Raw genomic sequence first — 22,589 nt, forward strand, 5'->3', positions numbered from 1 at the left:
AATAATAAAAATACTGAGACACTAATGAGTAGTGGGAGACCAAGAGAGATGTTTAAAGATTTAATAATGAGCAGGTCCCTTATACCTTTGTTGGAGTAAATTTCAGCAAGATACAGATTTCAGACTGTATTTTTTTTTAGAGATTGTATTCATTTATTTGAGAGAGAGTGCACGAGCAGGGGGAAGAGCAGAGGGTGAGGGAGAAGCGAAAGAAGCAGACTCCCTGCTTAGCGGAGAGCCCAGTACAGGACTCAATCCTAGGACGCTAGGATCATGACCTGAACTGAAGGCAGGTATTCGACCAGCTGAGCCACCCAGGTACCCCAGATTTCAGACTATGTAGTAGGTTGAAAAGTGGATTAAATTTAACTGCCAAATGGATTGGTTTCTACAATGTATTAAGAACTTAGAAATCAGTAAGAAAAAAGACAACCCCAAGGAAGAAATGGATAAAAGACATTTCATAGAAATATAAATATGTAACCTTAAAACACAGTGAGATATTATTTTATACCTATAAGATTGGCAGAAGTCAAGAAGACTGATAATATCAAGTGTTAGCACAAGAGTGGATTAGTAGAAACTTAAATGCTCTCAGTGGTAGTGTGAATTGATAAAGCTTTAAAAACCAGTGTCAAGGGGCGCCTGGGTGGCTCAGTGGGTTAAAGCCTCTGCCTTCGGCTCAGGTCATGATCCCAGGGTCCTGGGATTGAGTTCCACATCAGGCTCTCTGCTCGGCGGGGAGCCTGCTTCCCGCCCCCCCCCCGGCCCCCGCCTCTCTCTGCCTTCCTCTCTTTCTACTTGTGATCTCTGTCAAATAAATAAATAAAATCTTAAAAAAAAACCAAAACACTGTGAAGCTGAACATTAATAAACCATATAAATGCCATATATATAATATAATATGGGATATATCCTAGGAAAATTCTTGTACATGTGTCCCAGGAGACATTTATAAGAATGTCAATAGCAACGTGTAAGGAGGGAAGAAGTAACTTAAAAGTATCAAATAAGTAAGTAAATTGTGATACAGTTACATGTTAATATATTCTCAGTCTAAGGAATTACTGCTGCATTTAACAACACAAATAACTCCTGGAAACAAAATGGTGAGACACAGCAATCACAGAAGGCCATATTTTTAAAAATTTAACAAACACCTATAAATTACTTACTGTGTACCTGTGTTTACGAATGTTATCATTGAATTTAACCATAAGCAAAAGTAAATATATTGTGCAAGGATACAGACAGATGTCTTGGGAAAAACAAAACAAGGGCATAATTTTAAGTTTTGGAGTAGTGGTTCATTACCTCTGGATGGGAGGCAGGGAGATGATAGAGGGAATGAACGGTACAGGTGATGTGGTACTTCTTAACCTGCCTGGTCATTCACTGGTATCTATTACATTGCTTGATAACAACCAATATTACATGAGTTAGAGTATACTTTTTAAAATGGTAAAATCATGTGATTCTTAAACAAATACAAAATGAGTACATGTCACGGTTCTGTTTAAATCATTAAATATAGGGGATCAGGAGGATACTGCAACCATTTCAGGGGAGAATTCAAAGTACCACACCTACCATATAGTCAAGAATGATAAGATAAATTTATACATGGTTGCAAAACTGGTCAGCATCCGTAGAGCATTAATCATTTACATTTTACTGAACATAAGGCATTGGCATTTTTATGGACAGGAGTTTGTATTATTACTAGTTTTCAAAAACTTACAGAGTTTGTCAGATAGCTCAGAAAGTCCGGAAGGATACACTGGAGATAGGACACCTGGTAATTTTTTTTTTTTTTTTGCCTATTTCAGAGACTACCATAATTTTTCCTGACTCATGTAAACTTTTATATGTGTCAAATATTTCATTAAAAAGAGATGAAGGGTTAAATAAGTGGAGGAGTCTCTATTTCTCTTTCAAGCTGTTTGTTATAGAGAAAGGGACAGGGGTCCTGTCCAGAGGAGGAATCAGATGTGAACAAAGAGTTACCTTGATTTTGTTTTCTTCAAGAGAGGAGGTGTAACTGTAGGCCTCTGCTCCGCCTCGGAAAGGAGCCCACGGCCGGTGAGGAGGCTGTCATGATTACACTCAAAATCACAGTGGAGAGGAAAAAGGGATTCTTCTTCCTCTGAGATTGAAGGAAAAGCAGCTAAGCTAAAGATTCATTTGAAGTCATTAAAAAAGAAGTTGAGAGTCTCTAAAGTAAAGGAAGTATTTATGATAGATGGCATCAAGAGTACCATTAAGACTTCCTGAATGGAAAAAGAATGAATAGGATGAGTAAAAGGATTGCCAGCCCAAGATTTTAGGTTGTTTTAAGCACTTATTGTCAAAACACTGCACAAGATTTTCATTTTCTTAGAGTGCAAGATAGAGCAACTGCCTTAAATGAGTTTATAGTCCGGTGCAGATAAGATATAAATAGAGTTTAAACAGATTATAAAGTCATAAAAATTACCAAGTGAATGGTATTACAGATACTGTATGAATTTATAACAGCGGGTAGTGGAGAAGCTAGGATACAGGTATATACTGAGGTCCAGCACTGTTACTAACAGTTCACATGGCATTAGTCTGTCAATATCTGTGGACCTCGGATTCTTCATCTGTAAAAAGGGGGTTAGACTGGACAGTTTCTACATTCCTTTCTTGGAGTCTGTGAGAAAACTAAAGAACAGTTGACACTGACCTAGATATTAAATAAAATTGAGATGGGCAGAGATAAGTCTCGGAAATAGTCAAGATGAAAGAAACAGCATGAAAAAAGAACACAGGGCTTTTTTGGAACGCAGTGTATGTGGTACGTAGGTGGTTTTTCCAGAGTCCATGAAATGTGCAGTACTGAGGTAAAAAGTAGGAAAGTGTATTTTTCTCTTTAACTATAGTTGTCTTTCTTACACATTTTACATGTGTGGTCTTGCATATCTAGAACTGGTAAAACCAAGTTATATTTGGAGGTTATTTTGTTGGCACAGAGAAATGGGGCAGTGGGGTTGCAGTGGGAGAAAGAGTTTCAGTTTGTAGTCACGTGCACTGTTTCAGAAATCCAACTGTCAATCTTCAGAACAAGACAGTATACAAACACATCATGTCTAATGCCGTGGGAACTGCTATAAAGTTCATCGGGAGCGCCCGGCTAGCTCAGTTGGTAGAGTACGTGACTCTTGATCTCGGGGTTGTGAGTTCGAGTACCGCACGTTGGGTGTAGAGATTATAAGTAAATAAATTTTAAAATAGAAATAAAAACAATACCCTCATAAGAGAACATTTACAAAAACATTTATGTATCTGACCCCAAATCCATGGAAACCTATGCCTCAGTGATTATGATTTAGCAAGGCTGTGGTGTATTAACAATAAATCCTAAATACAGCATATATTTAAATGTAGTGATGAACTAGTTTTTTTTTTTTTCTCCTCATTTTTATCATGCTCTTCCAATCTACAAGTAAGAAAACACTCATTTATCTCATTTTGTTTCAGGTATCTATTTGTCAGATTTAACATACATTGATTCAGCATACCCATCAACCGGCAGCATTCTAGAAAACGAGCAAAGATCAAATTTGATGAATAACATCCTTCGAATAATTTCTGATTTACAGCAGTCCTGTGAATATGGTACGTTTCTGGGGAGTAATACTACATCATTATGCTGTGATTCTTTTGACTCATTTATCTGAATTGATAGCCATTTTTGCACAGCAGAGAACATCATCCTACTATAAAGGAAAGTAATGATTGTTTAATATTTAGCATCCTGTTTGATATCTTGCTTTTAAGGAGTTGAAGTATTTCATATTTAAAATTTTGTTTTATCTTTTTTCTTTTGTAGCAACTTTGCTAACATAATTTATAAGATTATTTTCTGTTATCTTCATCTCATTTGATATCCCTGGTTACGGAAATAGTTCTTCCATTTTTCAATTTGGTAAGGGACTAAGACCTATGATCAACTGACCTATGATCAGTTGACTAGCTTTCTTAAGTTCATCATTAAATAAATAACCAATTTTTTTTCAAGAGTATTTAATGGGAAAACGTGTAGGAAGAGCTTACACAAGCCCAGATAATGGGAAAAAGTGTTGTATTTTTTTTCTCATTTTTTATGATGTTTGGATGCTTTCAGCTTGGTGGGGAATAAAGATAACCATTACTGGTATATATTTTTAAAATGTTAAAAAAAACAGTGAGTTTACATTATCCAATTTATTTAAAATAGATTTGTTTTAAAGCTATTTTATGTGCATGTGTATACTTCTAAGAAAACCTTAAAAAATTCCTAAAAGTATATGTGGGGGAGGACATTTATCAAATATGTGGGATTTGGTAAATGGAGCTGTTTGTTGTTGTTGTTGTTTTAATACAGTCTGAAGAGAAACCAGAGTATGTTTGGTGTTTTGTTTTGTTTTTTAATCTGTACAAACAGCATGCAACTGTAATTTTTAAAATTACCATCAGTTTTACATTAAATAAAATCTACCTCAGTAGTGTCCTCCTAGAGTTAATTTAAAATTTGGTGCCACGAAGCCTTAATTTTTCTTAAGTATGTATTTCTCAAATTAACTTTTAAAATTCTGGTTAAGATATACTGTGTCAGATAATTATTTATCACATTTTGCCTAGATATCCCCATGTTGCCTCATGTTCAAAAATATCTGAACTCCGTTCAGTATATAGAAGAACTACAGAAGTTTGTGGAAGATGATAATTACAAGTAGGTTGGATCTTCAAAAAGTGGTCTAACTTTGATCTGTGTTCTACCCTTTCGTCCCCATGTGTTTAAACATCTGAATTTTATATCGTATCATGCAAATGCCTAATCCAATTTACAGTGCTTATAGTGATAAAGGTATTTGTATACATTACTTTATGTATTTTTTTTTAAAGATTTCTTTTGTTTATTTGACAGAGACACAGCGAGAGAGGGAACACGAGAGGGAACAGGAGCAGGGAGCGTGGGAGAGGGAGAAGCAGGCTTCCTGCTGAGCAGGGAGCCTGATGTGGAGCTCAATCCCAAGGGGAGCTCGATCCCAGGACCCTGGGATCATGACCTGAGCTGAAGGCATACAGTTAACGACTAGGCCACCCCGGCACCCTTATGTATTTCTTAAGCACTTGATATGATTGAGACAATTTACAAATACCGCATCTGTTCTTTTGTTTAAAAGTGTTTCACTTTTCTCAAGTTGTTGAGAGTTGATCTTTGATAGTTCCAGTATAAATGTCTTCCTTTCTTTACATTCAAGCACTGAATCTTTATGGAAATTTATTGAAAAAATAATGAAACCCTCTATAAATAGGAAAATTATTCCTTTTGTAATGGTAATTTTTGGACACATCTTTGAATTTGTTTTCAGTTGTTTTTATGGATTGAGGCTATTGAACCTTCCTACCTCTAGGGTAGAGGCATATGTCCAGTACCACACTTACCTTTTTCTCTATTATAGCAAGTCCTTTATTAAAGATTTCAAAAATCACTTTTATTTATTTATTTATTTATTTATTTATTTTTCAAAAATCACTTTTAAAATACAGCTGCCCGTTTCCTTCTTTTAAACATCTACAGTTCTGCCCAAGGTAGGAGGGATTTTTACATTTTAACCCTTTTTATTTTCAGTGAATACTGTACCCCCTAACTGCCAGGTTTGGGGATTTTTTTGGTTTTTTTGTTTTTTCAAAAGATGGAAGGACAAAGAGCTTGTGTCTCTCGAGGCTTCTGATGCTTCTTGTAACTTCATTTGTTAATTTCAAATAAAAGTTTTTGCTTAGCTTTATTATGCAAATTATTCCCAAGCTTTCATTTTAATTTGTGTCTTTCACAATTTTTTTTTCCAATAAATTCCAATAAACTTCCATACTTATACGTACTTTTAAAAAACTTATACAGTAAGAGACTAGGTTATTTTTCATTATTAATGCATTTTACAAAAATTTTCTTGTTTGATCTGATTTTCAACTGCCTTGTTCCATTAAGTTTCAACAGTTTTCAGTGAACAAAGTACCAATAAAAGGCTACAAATTCTGGAAAATAACTAGAAATAAATTCTCTTCAAAGATTAAAGCTCTAGATAATGGATCTTTAAGTGTATCTACAATTTTATTAATGTTTAAAAACACCATTATTGGGGCACCTGGGTGGCTCAGTCAGTGAGGCATCTCCCTTCAGCTCAGGTCCCGATCACAGGATCCTGAGATTGAGTCCCCTGTCAGGCCGCCTCCTCAGTGGGGACCCTGCTGCTTCTCCCTCTCCTTCTGCTCCCCCTGCTTGTGCTCTCTGTCTCTCTCTGTCAAATAGATAAATAAAAATCTTTTAAAAAATAAATAAAAATAAAAACGCCTTTACTGCCACCTTTCCCCCCATACCATAATATTACCACTTTATATTTCTCTATCAATTTTCATTTTATAAAAGATTGTTACATAGTAGTTCATTTGAAAATGTCTGAGGTCAGTGGATCAGCTTTTCAAGGCTGCAGTTTTTTCATAGATTTGTTGTCGCCCTGGGTATGAGCTTCTTGCGTTTGATGGTCTGTATCTTATATTTACCACTATTTCTTCCATCTTAGCTCTAATCACTGGCATAGCACAAAACACTCATGTTTTGTCTAGTGAGATATCTTAAACTCAAAATATGATTAAATAGTTGTTAAAAATTTCTGTATCTGGCTCAAACTTGTTGAATTTAAAAGAAGTTAAAGTATTCAGTAGTGAAGCCTAAGAAATTGTTGCACAGTTATAGACGATGGTAAATTTTTATTTACTGTGGTGAAAGTAAAAGTAGTTAGGCTAATTCTTTGTTTAAAAGGTACGGTAGCCAATGAAGCCATTAAGTAGCTTTAACTCTCGGTATACTGATGTGAGATACCTTCATTTTTGTAGAAAGCTAATGCTGTTGTACTGATTTCTGTTTTCATGAGTGGCTAGAACCAGAATGGCCTTCCCATTACAGTCATTTTAACAAATAGTTGTTAAGCTTTTGCCGTAGGTGAGTTTTTTGTGCTACTTGCCGGGATTACAAAACAAAATCTTGTTCTTGCCCTTAAGAAGCTCATCTCATACAGAACACATCCACAAGGCAGATGATGACAAAGCAGCGCAGACATTACTGTGATAGATGACATATGCTCAGGATGCCATGGGAACGTAGATCTGGGGGGAGACCTAACAGCTTTAAGTGGGAAAAATGAGGAAAAAAAGAACATGAATGGTTTCAGGAGACAGTGTCACCTGAGGCTTATTAATCTTAACAGGTGAGTAGATGGTATCTCCATGTAAGGAGGGAGGAAAAGTGTTCCAGGGGATTAAAGGATCAGAGGATTAGGGTGGGAAGCAGTGTTTTTGCTTTAGGGAATGCTCAGTCACTTGGTAGTATTGGGGCATCAGATGGGAGACTGAAGAAGACAGTTTTTTAAAGATGCAGTTGTGTTTCAGGAACCTTCTAATTCAGTATGCTGAAAGTCAGCATTTTAAGATAAGAGCCATTAAAATGATTAGAAAAAAAAATGGTTTTTCTGATGAGAGAGATTTAAATAAAAATGACACCTTTGGTTTATCCAAGGCCTCTTTTTTTTTTTTTTGGCAGCTTCATCTATCTATAGGCAACCAGTATAGACACTACAAATTAATGCGTGGTTTGTTTTTTTTTTTAAGATTTTATTTATTTATTTGACAGATCACAAGTAGGCAGAGAGGCAGGCAGAGAGAGAGGGAGGAAGCAGGCTCCCCGCTAAGCAGAGAGCCGGATGTGGGGCTCGATCCCAGGACCCGGAGATCATGACCTGAGCTGAAGGCAGAGGCTCTAACCCACTGAGCCACCCAGGCGCCCCTAATACTTGTTTTTTAATCAGGATGGAAATCTTCCACAGTTTCTCCATTTTAATACTGAACATAATCTCTTTTCTCGGTGAACCAGCATCACTGTTCCTGAATGGTGTTATGATGATGACCTAGTCACTCAGCCTCTGACTTGACTGCTGCTGCTTTAAGATGCTTCTGCTTTTTGTACTGCTGACAGCAGCATGACTCACCCATAGCTTCCTCTCTGTTCCTTTCAGTTGCAGTTCTGCATTAGGAAATTGTAGTTATTTTATTTACTTCTGTGTCCTCCACATACTAAGCTTCTGGAGGGCAGGATACTCTGCCTTAATCTCTGTTCTGTTCCAGTGGAAACAGCACAGTGCCCAACACAAAACAGGTGTTCAATAGCTGTTGATCAAATGAATGAATTCAGTATAGTCTGTAGCCCAAATAATTAAAGTAAACTGCTCCGTAGAAAGAAAAAGAGCAGAGAGTTCTGGTTAATCATATATCTGTTCAGGACTACATTTTGCACTGTCAAGTAACTGGAATAGAATCATATGTAATTCCCTGTGAGGTTATCAAGGAAATAATAAGTTGAGAACCTATAATAGATTTATCACGATATCACTTGTATTGTACAATTTCATTAAAAAAACTCCAGTTGGTAGAATGGTTTTTTTAAAAAGTATTAATATTTAGATAATACGTAGTAATAATAGGCTTTGTGGGCTATACCAAAGTATTTTCTACAACTGCTGTATTACCCTGTTTCTTGAAATGGCATCTGCTGATAGGAGTCATAATCTCTTTTTGCTGTGGAACTCAAAACTGGATATATTATCCTAAATGGAACTTACGTATCAGCTAATAAGCTTTGACTTAGGGCAGGGATTTACCAGGAATTTTGCAAACAACTTTTTTATTATTAAAGATCTTTTAAGAAGTTGAATTAGTTGTTTGGGGGGATGTTTTGGAAATTTTCAGTGCTGCAGAAGCCATTTGTCCATCCAGTAACAATTCTAGAAGTAATTTGTGTAATACATGAAAATTCCTGAATTTGAGTGTCAGGTATCAATATAACTTCAAGTTAAATCACTTTTTAGTCGTTCATCAAATATTTTTAAATGTGTTGAACCATTTAGTTTGGGGGAAGTTTTTCTGTTTATAAGTATAACTTTTTAATGTTTTTTTTCTCTGCCTAATATTTCTAAGAATAACCATAAGATGTATGAAAGAAATAAGAGATTTACTATTATTAAAGATTGCTCTTGAAGAAAAATATATAGCTGAGATTCTGTTATTAAAATGCTTAATTTTTTGTGAGGAAATACATAATTTTAATATTGTCAAATGTTAATCATTTTATGTGTTTTGTTTATTTTTAAAATTCAGGCTTTCATTAAAGATAGAACCAGGGACAAGCACGCCACGCTCTGCTGCTTCGAGAGAAGATTTAGTAGGTTAGTGCATAGTTTTTTCTGATTACTGTATAATAAATCAGATAACCTATTAAGAAAAAATATGCTCCAATGTAAATAAATACTTAGCACATTTTATAATGCATGCAAAAATTTATTTTTGGTATTAAAATATATCACTTTGGGGTTTTTTGTTTTTTAATTAAGAAGTTGTTACTTGGAGTTTATAGTAATGTACAAAAAAACAAACTAATCAAGGAAAATATATACAACAAACAGAAAAAAGTGAGTGTTTATAAATACCTGTTCTTTTTTTATTAAGAATACACTATCCTGGTCAGTGAAGGTTGATAACATTAAAATTTTCTGTGGTTTGAGTGGAAAATTTTATTAACGTGAATGGTTATGGAAATCAGTTTTAGTAACATTTTAGCAATTTCACTCTAATACTGGGCCAGATATGAAAAATAATAAAAAATAGTCACAATCCCATAATTCACCTATTGCATTATAATGGGGATAATATATGTGTACCACACATAATTAAAAATATAAAATTGGGGAGAATTGTTCATTGTTTGAGAAATTTTTTTTCCAAGATTTTATTTATTTATTTGACAGACAGAGATCACAAGTAGGCAGAGAGGCGGTGGGGGTGGGAAGCAGGCTCCCCACTGAGCAGAGAGCCCAATGCAGGTCTTGATCCCAGGACCCTCAGATCATGACCTGAGCTGAAGGCAGAGGCTTTAAGCCACTGAGCCACCCAGGTGCCCTGTGTAAGAAATTTATTAATAAGTACCTTTTTTAAAATTTCAAATGCAGACTTTGGCACTAAACTTCATAATATTAGATACTCTGTAAGTATTTGGAGGCCCATTCAATAAGGTGTGGAGGAAGCAAGGAGACAAGCCATGATGATACCTAGGGGGAGAGTATATTAAAATCATTGGAAAACATGGCAGTCTGAATTCCTAAGATTTGCTTTTGTTTTCTTTATTAAAATGATATTTTGCAAATCTTTATACTTTTCAAGTTCTGGTTTTTTAACTCGCATAAGTCTGAACAGTGTCAAAATAGATTGAAATTCCAACTTGAATGCTTGACCTGCCCCACATGCTCTTTCTCCAAGAAGAAGCTAAAAGTAAGAGAGAGAAGCACTGTGTAAAATTAAATGAGCACTGAACTGGGACTCCTCTGTGTGATTAGTTCCAGGCTTAATCTATGATTGTGATATCCTGAGCCCATCTCTTCTAATTCTGCTTCTTCCTCTTGAAAAGGGGCAAATACTAATACTGCCTGCTTAGTGCAATAAGATAGAAATTAACAGATTTTGTATGTTTTGGATTTTGTGTTTTAAGACTCAGAAAGCAAATTTTTTTTTAAAGATTTTATTTATTTATTTGACAGACAGAGATCCCAAGTAGGCAGAGAGGCAGGCAGTAGGAGGGGTGCGGGGGTAAGCAGGCTTCCCGCTAAGCAGAGAGCCCGATGCAGGGCTCGATCCCAGGACCCTGAGATCATGACCTGAGCCTAAGGCAGAGGCTTAAACCACTGAGCCACCCAGGCACCCCAGAAAGCAAATATTTTAATGTTTAGTCAATTGAATAGAATTAACTATATCATTATCTTAAAATTTAAATCACATTTTATATTTTCTATCAAGGGATTAAAAAGAAAACAATCTTTTTGAAACAATCTGAAAAATTTCTCTCCCTCTGTGCCTCTCTCGGTCTCTGTCTCTCTCTCTTTTGCATTTAACCTCTAGGTCCTGAAGTAGGAGCATCTCCACAGAGTGGAAGAAAAAGCATGACAGCTGAAGGAGCCTTGCTTCCACAGACGCCGCCATCCCCTCGGAACCTGATTCCACATGGACACAGAAAGTGCCATAGCTTGGGCTATAAGTCAGCATTTTTCATTTTATCTTTCAGATTTTTAAGTTGTTTCCAGTTGAATTTGTTTTCTCTATGTTTTATTAGTTAAGCATAGTTTTATTTGTATAACAGTAGTTTTTTCCTGATTTAGTAAAATATCTTGTTTGCCTAGAAGCATTTAGTTCTTCTTTTTCCTTAATTTGGAAATAAGCTTCTCCCAACAGTGCCTGCATTTGGGGGAAATAAATGAACTATATTACAGAGTATCATCATAAATAAAATGAGGAAAGCAATTGCCCATTCTCCTTTTAAATTACAACTTTTATATCAAAACAGTCATTGCTTGTCTTAAAGTAGGTCACCATAAGTAAAGGTGTATAAAAGTTGTTCCTTTCATTCCTAAATATAATGAAAAGGAAACTGATTTTTTGTTTAACATCATTACCTTTGCAAGATTGTTTTCTCAAAATGGGGCCCATAGTTTACCTTTGCCATAATTTTTGTGAAAATTTAATAGCTGTTTTCCAAAAGTGAATGTAGAACTATTTTTTAATGGACCCAAGACTCAAGATGAAATTAAAATATTATCTGTTACGTAAGATAGGGCCTGGCCTGGTTTCCTAAAATATTTTCCTTAAACTGTTAATTTTAGGCTTTTATGGGAATATCTATGTGATACCTTAGCATGAGAATTCAAAAGTCAGTTTAGGATAGCAGGTAAATGTTCTATATCTTGAATCTTTAAGAGTATCTTTTATATCCTGAATTACCAACAATAATAAAATATTTGAAAAATATTTCTCTTTGTTTCCAGTTTCATTCATAAAATGAACACAGCAGAGTTTAAGAGTGCAACGTTCCCAAATGCAGGGCCAAGACATCTATTAGATGACAGTGTCATGGAGCCCCACGCACCATCTCGTGGCCAAGCAGAAAGTTCTACTCTTTCTAGTGGAATATCAATAGGTGAGAAATACTTTTCTAAGAGGATTACAATTTATAAAAATGAGATTCTTAATAAAACATTTGGAAAAAAGTCACTAATCCTAACATACATAGAGAAACTTTGACAAAAGTGAAGTAGCTATTAGTTACTAGTACCTCCTGAAGTTAATAAAGAAATCATGGTGTTTTAAAAAACTGCTTGATATTTTTGACTCCAAAAGGGGAGGCATTTGAGGAATGGTAGGAAAGGAGGTGGATTGGTTGAATTGGTTGCTTTATGCAGTTTGGTTGTAGGAATGAGGAAAGGGGTAGAGTTGGTATACTCCCAGTTTTTGGATTAAGCAGTTAGTTAAATTATGGTACCATTGCCATGATAGAGAAAACCAGACGAGCAATCATTTGTAGGTGGTGAGGTATTTGTGAAGGATGACTGGGTTTGAGGAGTTGGGAATCCTATTTTGGACGTGTTTGGTCCACATGGAGTTGTCAGGCAACTGAATATGTGACTCTTGAGCTCAGTGGGTTCAGGTTAGGTCTGTAGGTATTAAGAATGGGAGTTTGCATATTTAGCATAGTATTTCAAGCCATGGGATTGGTTGAGGTCACCAAGGGAAAGCATGTAAATAAATAAGAAGACACACTTACATTTAGAGGTCTGACTAAATTACTTTTTTTTTTTAAGATTTATTTATTTTACAGTGAGAGAACATAAGCTGGCAAGGCAGAGGGAGGAGAGAATCTCAAGCAGACTCAGTGCTGAGTGCAGATCCTGATGCAGGGCTCGATCTCATGACTATAAGATCACGACCTGACCTGAAACCAAGAGTTGGATGCTTAACCTACTGCACCACCCTGTTGCCCCCTAGTATTTTTTTTTTTAATAGATGCATCATCAAAGGAAGTACAAAGGAGGGATCAGTGAAATAGGAATAAAAATCAGGGTGTGGTATCACAAAAGCCCAGTAGAGGAAGTAGCTCCAGGAAGAGGGAAGTATTTAATGTATCACTATCAAATGCAAGAAAAAAGATGAGGATGGGAATTGATCAGTGCATTTGGCAAGGTAGAAGTCATTGGTGACCTTGACAAGACCTACTTCATAAAATAGTGGCATCAGAGCCCTGATTGGAGTAGACTGGAGAACGAGAAGCCAGGGAATAGAGATGAAGGGGACCAAAAAATTGGGACCATACTGGAAAGGGATGTGAGGTTATGAGGAAAATTTTTTTTACTTCCTAAACTTTATTTTCTGAATCTTTTAGATGAGTATTATTTCTTTTGATTATTAGAAAAACCTTCCTACAATGTTTTGTTTGTCTGTTTGATCAAAGTGCCTGGTTGCTCAAGGGCTAAGCCTATTATTATTAATAGGATCATCTCAGTATTAATGAATAGTCAGTAGAAAGAAATCCAAGAAGGAGTTCATTTTCTTAAACAAATTGACTTCCTTAACCCTTAAAAGTTCCAAACCCAATGAACAAAACTGATTTAGAGCTTTCCAGCACCATTCAGCAATTTTTAAATTCCAAAGTTCCCCTTTTGATAGGTACAAATGATTAAATAATGATAAAATAGCCACCTCAAATACCTCTTCATTAATGCTATAAGCTGTTACTATGCAAATATCAACCTCAACCTGAAAAATAATACATAGTGTAATTTTGCAAAAGAGAGAAGAAGAACTTTCTTCCCATTAAAAATTTGTTACACTATGGAATCTGGCATGCCACTTAAACCAAAAAGTAATAATTTTTAAAATTATAGCTCTCAAGTATATATAATATTTTACTTTTCCCCATCATAAATTTTTTTTAAAGATTTTATTTATTTATTTGACAGAGAGATCACAAGTATCCAGAGAGGCAGGCAGAGAGAGGTGGGGAAGCAGGCTCCCTGCTGAGCAGAGAGCCAGACATGGGGCTTGATCTCAACCAGGACCCTGAGATCATGACCTGAACCAGAGGCAGGGGCATAACCCACTGAGCCACCTAGGCACCCCCCCATCATAAATTTTATAATGATAATTCTTTAGTTTATCTGTGGCTTTTTCACTGATGTTCTTTTGGTTTTTACAAGATAATTATCTCGTTATTTCATTCAGTTACAGTTAGTGTCTCAGTTTTGGAGGCCTTTCTTTTAGAACAGGAAAAGACTATTTTAGGGATGCCTGGCTAACTTAGTAGAGTGTGCAACTCTTGATTTGGGGGTTGTGAGTTTGAGCCCCACTTTGGGTGTAGAGATTACTTAAATATAAAAAACTTTTTTAAAAAAGGAAGAGACTATTTTAATTTTGCCTTTGTATTTATTTATTTTTACTGTAAGGCTGTGAAGTGGGTAAACAGTAAAGATTGTTACATCCTTGTGTGTAAATTAGAACATTAGACATAGATATTATCTTGCACGGTTTTTATTTTAAAGCTCTATATTCTGGAAAGAAAGTAATTTATAACCATAGATGGTAGATGTTACACACACACAATTTATAGTTAAAAAAGGGTTTTTTCCTTAGCTGTAGCTTTAATCTACAATATTAGTCTGTGCTATGGAGATTTTGAGAAAATACTCCAGAAAAATTAACCAGTGCTTGGGACAGTGACCTCTAACATTTTCTGATGTGGTGTAGAAGTCTTAGATAACCTAAAGTGGTCTTGCCCAGCTAAGAGAAGCATATCCACTCTGAGTTTCATGCTTCTAGAAAGACTTACATTTTTCTGCAAATAAGTCATAGTAATTATGATTGAATTTTCAGTGTTTACCATGTAATGCTACAAATCAAAAGATAATCTACAAGACACTCTTCCAGTGTCTCATCTGAACCACACAACCAGAAAATTTTTTCTGTTACTGTTAACTCAGTTCTTCCAAGGATATTATATATAACTAGTACCACTCTAAATACATAGATAAGGTATTAATCCATCACCTACAATGTGTACCTTTTAGCAATGGAGTTTGTGTCTTACAGAACACTGGTATTAAAGTCTCATAGACAGGTCACTGGATATATAAGGGACAGATAAATCATTAGTTTTGTTGAGAGTCGGAATTATCTTTAAAATAACATTTAAATCAGTATAAGTTGTTTTAGACTCTCTAAGTTTATTCCCCTCAGTTTTTTCTTTAGTTAATGTAAAACTTTGTATTTTAACTGCTATTCTGGCTAAAGAGAAAGTTTTTGGATTGTTACAGCACCATTTTTTTTTTTTTAATTTAGGGATTCCATCCTCTTCTACCTTGCCTCTGAAGGCAAAAATTAAATTTCATTAAGCTTTTTATCCTTAGGGTAATAAAAAGTTTTAAAAGGCTTATAGAGATAAAATAGAGCATGACCCTTTAAGAATTTCTCAACTATATTGGTCTTAAATTTTGACCATATTTTTTAAATTTCAAAAATTTTGTGCTTATGGTACATTCTCTAATGGTAGAAAATTGTTTATTAACATAATGAATGTGAGCTGTAAGTAGCTCCACAAAAACATTCTATGCTATTTTGCTATTTTAGGTAGTCTTACTAAATTCCAACATACTATAGAATGAGCCTAGCAGCATTAATACTAGAAGGAAGAATTAATATGTGAGTGTTCACCCACGAATAACATGACTGTCATTTTAGAAGTACAATTAAAGAATCTATTTTTAAAATACAAAATTAAACTGTAATTCTGATGTTTAAAAAATAGAATAACTTTTGATTTTAGGTAGCAGTGATGGTTCTGAACTAAGTGAAGAGACCTCATGGCCTGCTTTTGAAAGGTAAGAGTTGTTCATTTGAACTGCTTCAAGTTTAGTTTGTCTTTCTTAAAAGATGTGATCATATGCATTTTAACAGATAATAGTTGTTACATATCTGTAAGGGACTATTTATAAGCTTCCACCTGGTGGCAGAAATTAAAGTTGATATTTAAGTCTTAGCTAATAAATACGTTTATTTGGTGACTTGATACATACTTGAACTTTAGTGCTTTTAAAATTATAAATTTAAAATCATAATAACCAGTCATAGTCAACTTACCTACTTATGTGTTTAAAATTATTTCTTTAAATTCTGATTCATTTAAGTAATTTTAAGGCATTAAGTAGCATAGTCTGCTTCATTCTCTGCTACCTTGTCAAGGGCAAAAAGACTCAGTGTTAAATTATACTATAAGTAAAGCAGCTTGAAGTTTGAATTTAAATTGACATTACCTCGGTATGTAAAGAGTGCACAGATTTCTACTGAAATCCTGTAAGGCATGCTCCCTTTTCCTTTCTTTATTGCTTTAAGCTTTAAAAGTTGCCATCTGCCTACAGCATATATGCTAATATTGATCTTCGAATGTAAGATCTCCTTAAAAAGGTAGCCAAACAGTGCAAATAATTTATTTACTAAACATCCATTAGGACTTTTATATTGTCTTGGACCATTTCAGTTCTTCATTTTTATATTTACAGGATGCTTGACTCTTGACAAAATAATTGCTCCCTTTTGTATATAAACTCAGCAGCCTAAGTTTCTAAGCAGCTTTGAGGGCCATATTGAACTTGATGGCGTTGAAAATAGTTATCTAACTCCGTATCACTTACTTTTTTAGTAGAAAACAATTTTATTGACTATCCGTAAACGATACTGGAATTGGTTAATTTCATGCTGTTTAATTGGAATATTATATTCTTATTTTTCTGTTATGTGATTAAGATTTTATTTGTAGACCCAGCATTTCAAAGTACTCTTGAGCCTTTCTACTCTAATTATCAGTGTTCCTAAGTCTGTTTTTGAGGGGCCTTAACAACTTGTTTTTGCATACTATTTCTCTTCCAACTTTTGCATTCAGTCCTTTATTAGGGTTTGCCTGAAACGAGAAAAACACAAGTTGCCTCTGGCATGCTGTCTGTATAAGTGATTTTAGTTCTTTCCCTCCAGGAAGAGCATCATATGTTGATTATAGGGTGTATTGTAATCTTTCGATAAAAAACATTGATTGAAAAAAATCATTTCTTGGTTTGCACCAGGATGGTGTTGTATTCAGTAATCTGTTCTCATCCCAGCAGGTTACTTTTGAAGAAAATATTTAATGGTGTCACCTTCACATCTCAAAACAATATATTTCTTCTATGACAGATGTTTCGCTTTGCAGACGTTTGCAGCTAAAAAAAAGTCTATACTTGTGCCAAGTTTAAATCTGTGGCTTTTGGAATTTTGAGAGCAAATTAATGCTTCCCGGCAAGATTCAGACATGGAATAACAAACAGTAAATAAAGAGCTAGGATTTTTTAAATACTTATTGTAGAGAGTGAATTCGAAAATAGTTTTCTGAGTGTTGAACATACCACTCTCTGTCCTTATTTCCTACAGAAACATCAAATATGTTGCTGTTTAAGTTGCTAAAATAATGCTTTTTGTTTTAAATCACATTTATCAACAGTGCAACCTTTGGCTTTTCCCAGGCAAAGAAGTGTTGGTGATTCTGTGTGCGTGTGTTTATTTCCTTTGTTAAGTATTACATGCCATTTTGGATAAATATTATCTCAAACCATTTTTATCATTTATTGGCTTTATCATTCATTTTGGTTGATGTAGAAATAAAATAATGCCTTTTTACTCCGCTTGTCTCTTTTATTAGTTTTTTGGATTTAACGTAAAGGATAGAGAGGAAGATATAGATGTTTAGGCCACATTAATTTTAAGTTTGGAGCCCACATTGCTTTTAGGTGTCTTCATAGGGACATATCATAAAAATGAGTTATTTATATAGATCCAGATACCATTTTTAAACTGGAGTCCAAGAACTGGAATAGAAACAAAAGGATTTTTGAAGTATTTTCCAGGTTTTGATAGTGCTGGTTATAAATAACTCTTTAATTATCTTAGCAGATTTGTGAAAGCAAATGTATATAAAATGTATGGTATATACTAAGACCTGTATTTCTAGAGTCAGTAGTAGAAGAAAACATCTTTTTTTAAATTGTGCTGCATGCTTTAAAAAAGAGGAGCAACCACATACTGTCCTTTTGTAGGATTTAGAAAACTGTATTACAGGAGGAAGTTGTTATATTGTTCTAGGTATTGTTGTGAATAAATGCATATGTAATATATACGATTTATAATGGAATCCAACAGGAACAGATTATACCATTCTCTCGGCCCGGTGACACGAGTGGCACGAAATGGCTATCGAAGCCACATGAAGGCCAGCAGGTACAATCCCCCTGCATTCAGGGGTCACAGAACTCCCCTCTGGTGTTGGTGATTGGCTAAATGGGTGTGATCTCACAGTATCTCTGTTCTTTCTCAATTAATTGGCTTAAAAACTAAAAAAAAGACCCACAAAAGCTTTCTTTCCAAGATTTAATCTAGAGATAAATTTGAACTTTTCTTTCTGATCCACTGAGCTGATTGCAAAATTAATTCCAACTTGGTGGCCTTATAACAGCTGCTGGTTCTTGGATAAGCATTATTCAAAGGCTACTGTCACAGCATTTACTTGGCCAGTAAGTCTCAAGTTCATCTTTGTTAAGAATTTTCCGTATATACTGCAGGCTCTGAATTTCGATAAGTCTCAGTAAATACTATTTGTGCTTTTAAACTCATTTTGTTCAGTGGTTCATTAGTTAAACCAGGTCTCTTTCTGTACCATACTAGCTGCAGAAGTAAATGAGACTGTTAGATTGACATGGGGCTGGAGGTTGCTCGTAATGGGTGATCAGCCACTTCATAATACAACAAATAAAATAGCCAACTTCAGAAGTAAACTTTCTATCAGCTTGGTGTCTAATCTCTTTGTGTATACCTCCCTGAATATAAATAGCCGTAGCATGAAATTTCTAGTGGTCTCTAGGTTTTTAAGTCACTTTGAAGACACCTAAATAATCATAACGGGATAACCTGGCAATCTTCAGTTTTCTTCCCTGTTGCAGGAATTCTGCAGATCATGTCAGATCCCCAGAGAATGACAGATTTTTATTAGTGTGTATGTTTTAATTGACTTGTAGAAGTTACTGTTGTTTTAAATATAGGACCTTAAGGCAGTTGGGGAAAGATATTTAAATGTTTAGTTATTTTGTGGTGGTTTTCTTAAGATCAATGAAAAGGAAATCTTGAGTTTTGGAATTATTCCTTTCTTGGAGAGCTGTTAGGCTATAATCAAACACTTATGCATTGAAAGCATTTAAATGTCATTACAACTTAACTGCAGTACACTCATTTTTTAAATATGTTGTTATTGCCTATACCACTTCTCTCACCTGTTTTAGAATTAAATTAAGCATGGGTTTTCTTTTTCCTTCCTTTCTTTTTTGAACTTCTGCTCTTTTTGTTTTGAATTTTATATGCCAGAATACTTTTTAACAAAAAGAATCCTCACCTTTCCTACCAGGATTTAAAGTTTCTAATGGGGAAAAAATGTTTACAGCAGTGATGCAAATGTGGCATGTTAAGAAGAAGAAAAAGTCTTAAATCCTTAATTTAATCTTCACTAAAGTGAATCACTCTATTCTTTCTAAATTACATTTGTTCAAATATGTAATAAAGTGTGTGTTTTTTAACCATCTGCTGACTTTAATAACTTCCTGATTAAACTTTTGTGACAGCTTATAAATTTTAGATCAGTAAGCCTTTATAATTGTGTCGTCTAATGCCAAGTACAGTAACAAGGTTTTAAAATTAAGAGTAATTACGTTTCAGTTAAGTACCTACTTGTAACTACTATACACAAAAGGTCTTAAATGTTCTTTTTTTCATTCCATTATTCTAGTTCTGCAGAATCAGAGGATTTGGCAGTGCATTTATATCCAGGAGCTGTTACTATTCAAGGTGTTCTCAGGAGAAAAACTTTGTTAAAAGAAGGCAAAAAGCCTACGGTAAGATCTTGATGTATTATATTTTAACACATCTCTAAAAATAAGCAAACATATAGGACCCTAAAAAATATGAAAACAATGAAATAAAACCAGATGTATAGTACACTTGAAATAATTGGAAATGCGCATTTGCCTCACCAGGTTTCTTAATTTAGACTTCAGTTAGATCATACGTTGAGGGTGCTCCTGTACTCCTCTCCATCTCTCCGTCCCTTAATACAGTTCTTACACAAAACCACTTCTCGGAGAACCTTGAAAGTATATGCTCTTATGAAATATTTTAGTAATAAGTTTAGGAAAGATAAAGAATAGAGAGTAACAACCCCCAAAAGTGGAATGCAACCAGTTTTGTCAGTCCTAAGTTGTTTATTTAAATCTCTGTAATGCAATTTCATTTTCCTTCATGAAACCCAGATAGTAAATGTCCGCCAAACCTTCGTTCTGTTTTTTTTTTAAACGATAAAAGTTTAGTGGCACAGAGCCTTTTGTAGATAACTTAGAAGTTTCTTCTTTCCCAGCAGCAGCAAGCAGTTTGACTGCTAACGAAAGAAGACTTTTTTTTTTCTTTTCTCAAATAATAGTACAATTTATCTGTTTTGGAATAAAAACTTCAGTGTGTATCCAGACTTAACACTTTTGAAGATATGAGAGCTTCTTCAAATGTAAAAGTGGTTTACATCTAAGCAGTCTGATCTTGCTGCTTACGTCACAGTAAACCTCAGGCACTCATAGTCAAGAAGCTACACGAGGCCAGCTAGGAAAAACTAGGAGTAGTGTGTCAGCTGGGGCATTATGACGCTGTTGTGTGCTAGATGCTGGAAATAGAGCAGCAAACAAGATGAGGCCACATGCCTGCCTTGTGCAAGTGACATTCCAACGAGACAGATCGAAAGTAAGCCCTTGAAATAAGGGGATGGGATGGCAGGTGAGAGGATGAGGAGAGGCTGAATGAGCAGGCGAGCCAGCCACGTGAGGATCCCGAGTTCAGGCAGCGAGAAGGCCCATGGCCCTGAGGCACAGCAGGTGGAGGAGGCGAAGTCAGAGAGGACAGTCGGGGCTGCTTGATGAGGTATTAGGGTGCGGTGTATGAGAGAGAGCTTGGAGGCGAAGGTGGTATCAGGGTTGGGGGCCAGTAAGTCTTGGCTAAGTTCACTTGACTATGCGTTTTAAGTATAGAAGTGGAGCCGTCAGTTTGGCTCTAAAAAGTACAGTTCAGAAGTTCTGCCAGAGATGGTGGCCAGAGATGGAGATTTGAGTGCTGTTAGCATACAGATGGTATTTGAAGTATGGGACCAGGTGAGACCGATTATCTGTGAAGAAAGTATGGCTGGGGAAGAAAAGAGAGCTGTGGATAGAGTTCTGTAGCACGTCCAGGTCTGCTCTGAGAAGCATAGAGGAAAACGAAGGAACTGTTACCAGAGAAGCGTAGAGGTTACAGTATTTCAAGAAGAAAGGAATGGCTAGCCATGCCGGATGTTGCTAAGGGGTTGAGTGTGGAGAAGAACAGAGGCTTTGGGATATGTCAGGGAGTAGGGACCTTGACAACAGCAGCCTAACTGAAAGCAAGCTGAGGAGAAAACGGGCAAGAGAGAAGTAGAGTCAGGGATTGGAGACTCTTGCAAGAAGGTATGATGTAAACAGGAGCAAAGAAATTGGGTGCTCTCTGTTGGGGCAGGGGACGGGCAGTGGAGGGATTTTCAGTGATGGGAGTGCTGTGAAGCCTCGTTTGTGTAATGATGGGAGAGGGAGAGAAATCCAGACAGTGGAGAAAGGAGTAAATTACAAAAGCAGATTTCTTGAGGGAGCGAGATAGTAGGATCTAGAGCATGAAAGGAGGGTCGAGTTTCTCCTTTGATAGAAGCAGCATTAGCTCTTCTGTTGCAGCACGAAGAAAGGCTGAGCAGGTGGGTCAGCTAACAGATATTTGGTCTGGGGAGATGAGGAAGTCCTCGCCAGATTTCACCTGTTTTTCTCTGGGAAGTGGGCAGCACTGTTATAAGGGGATGGAGGACTAGGATTTTTAAGAAGGAATGAAATGGTTGTCTCCAGAGAGGAAGAGTATAATGACTTGATGGGGTAAAAATGAAGTACTACTATTCCTTTATGAGATTGCTGGTTCTGATTTTACCAGTTGGCACAGTTTGATTTCTCCAGCAATTTTCAGTTATTATAATGTGCCGAGTAATCAGGCTGTTAGACTTAAATAAGGCTGGCGTTCTATCAGGAGAAAGGGACAGTGAGATTCAAGTATTTGGAAGGGAGTGGGTATAGTGCTGGACCCTGTGGTATTGGCTAAAAATGAAGAAAGGAGAAGGAGGCCTCAGGATGGGGAGGCAGCGGCAAGGCTCAATAATGTTGAAAAGCGGTATGATTTTTGATGAAACCGATAGTTACTGAATAAAAGTAGTAGTGGAGTCTTTTTGGTGGAAGTGACAGGAATGTGGGAGGTAAAGATTTCGGAAGTGATTCAGCTCGAGGCTAAGGTGGATGGAGTGGAGCTAGAGGCCATCGGCACTAAGAAAGTAAAGAAACTGAGAAGCCGGTGGTAATATGTTCCTGTGTTTGTCTTTCCAGGTAGCATCGTGGACAAAGTATTGGGCAGCTTTGTGTGGGACACAGCTTTTTTACTATGCTGCCAAATCTCTAAAAGCTACAGAAAGAAAGCATGTAAGTATTCCTCCTCTAAACTGCTAGCAGAGT

At 35.8% G+C, this 22,589-nt stretch overlaps 1 protein-coding gene across 1 annotated transcript in view; it reads left to right on the top strand.

The window, feature by feature from the left end:
• The window catches only part of RALGPS2 (Ral GEF with PH domain and SH3 binding motif 2), a 151,203-nt gene that overhangs the window by 115,757 nt on the left and 12,857 nt on the right, over positions 1 to 22,589 (top strand). The window contains exons 9-17 of the mRNA XM_080824036.1: positions 3,502 to 3,639; positions 4,645 to 4,735; positions 9,214 to 9,281; positions 11,005 to 11,140; positions 11,925 to 12,076; positions 15,752 to 15,806; positions 18,151 to 18,228; positions 19,784 to 19,889; positions 22,464 to 22,556. Coding sequence (XP_080680162.1) covers positions 3,502 to 3,639; positions 4,645 to 4,735; positions 9,214 to 9,281; positions 11,005 to 11,140; positions 11,925 to 12,076; positions 15,752 to 15,806; positions 18,151 to 18,228; positions 19,784 to 19,889; positions 22,464 to 22,556 — 917 coding nt within the window. The remainder of the gene's footprint in view (positions 1 to 3,501; positions 3,640 to 4,644; positions 4,736 to 9,213; positions 9,282 to 11,004; positions 11,141 to 11,924; positions 12,077 to 15,751; positions 15,807 to 18,150; positions 18,229 to 19,783; positions 19,890 to 22,463; positions 22,557 to 22,589) is intronic.

Source organism: Martes martes (assembly GCF_963455335.1).
Source record: "Martes martes genome assembly, chromosome: 15".
NCBI classification, from domain to species: Eukaryota; Metazoa; Chordata; class Mammalia; order Carnivora; family Mustelidae; genus Martes; species Martes martes.